Source organism: Octopus bimaculoides, chromosome 1 (assembly GCF_001194135.2).
Source record: "Octopus bimaculoides isolate UCB-OBI-ISO-001 chromosome 1, ASM119413v2, whole genome shotgun sequence".
Lineage (NCBI taxonomy): Eukaryota > Metazoa > Mollusca > Cephalopoda > Octopoda > Octopodidae > Octopus > Octopus bimaculoides.
Genome location: NC_068981.1, coordinates 196,252,410 through 196,253,708, shown reverse-complemented (window position 1 = coordinate 196,253,708; position 1,299 = coordinate 196,252,410). Strand labels below are relative to the sequence as shown.

Below are 1,299 nucleotides of genomic sequence, written 5' to 3'. Positions count from 1 at the left end.
TATATATATATATATATATGCACACACATACACCTATATGTAAGTGTATGAACATAGTGACATTTCTCTACAAAAGAACCTGCCTGTTCCAAAAAGAATCTTCCAGTTAAAACACTTCCAAATTAAATCTGTTGGCATTTATTAGGTTTAAATCAGCCAAATTAATAAATCCCTAATCGCATCTTTGAAATATTCTTGTAACCTTACACGGACACGACCACACGCACACACACATACGTGCGTAGACACATACCTTTATGCATGCTTGCACGCATAACGTACGCATACTCACAAGCAGAAGCATTGAGAAGCAAATACACACACACACACACACACACACACACACACACACAGACACGCTTAGATAGGACTACGTCCGACGTTTCGATGTGATTTCGCCCATCTTCACCGTATTGTTTTGTCTCTTTTCACAGGCAGCGCTCAAGTCTGTCGACCACATTTTCACACGCCGCTTCATCCGTGGTTAGCGGAGAGCAAGCCAGTAATGGCTCACTCTAGTCCCAGTTGGATGAATCCCTTCAGCAAGTCCCTCACTCATCCAAACGCCACTGCACCGTTGTCTGTACATCCCCCTACCTCGATTGCCACATCTAGCTCATTCAGTTTCCCGCCAACTCCACCAAAAGACACCAGTCCGGACAGTATCAATGGCGGTGCTAACCATGGCGACTATAACACAGAGAACAAACCGTTTAAGGTAGTCGATGAGAACGACCATCAAAATGGTATTTTAGCGAGCGGCAACGCTGGCAGTGGCGGCGCGACGGGGGCTGCAGGAATCCCGCATTTTCTCAACACACACGGATCAACTCACCCGGCTCATCACATGACCAGTTATCCTTCCTACATGACCGGAACTGAATACAGCTCGACTCCACTTGGTTTTCACCCAGCCACCAGTATGTTTAAAGCAACTTCAGCATTATCAAGAAGTCGATCGAAATCCAGATCAAACTCAGGTATGTCAACACAACACACCTTCTCTTATGTTCTGGCCTTATTTTTTTTTAGTATTTTTTTAACAGTATTTAGTTGTTTTTTTAGTTTATTGATTGATTTATTTTAATTTAGTAGTTTTTGTATTTCTATGATACATGTATATATATATATATGCATATATATATATATATCATTTGTGTTTGTGTGCATTTATAATATATATGTATATATGTGTATATATATATATATATATATATGTATATGTATATGTGTGTATATATATATATATATATATATCATATAGGTTTGTGTGCATTTATAATGTATATATGTATGTAT

General features: G+C 39.0%; 1 protein-coding gene across 2 annotated transcripts in view; it reads left to right on the top strand.

The window, feature by feature from the left end:
• The window catches only part of LOC106879374 (transcription factor GATA-3), a 121,460-nt gene that overhangs the window by 37,506 nt on the left and 82,655 nt on the right, over positions 1 to 1,299 (top strand). For both annotated transcript variants that reach the window (XM_052973846.1, XM_052973844.1), the window contains exon 2: positions 435 to 980. In XM_052973846.1, the coding sequence (XP_052829806.1) occupies positions 435 to 980 (546 nt within the window). The remainder of the gene's footprint in view (positions 1 to 434; positions 981 to 1,299) is intronic.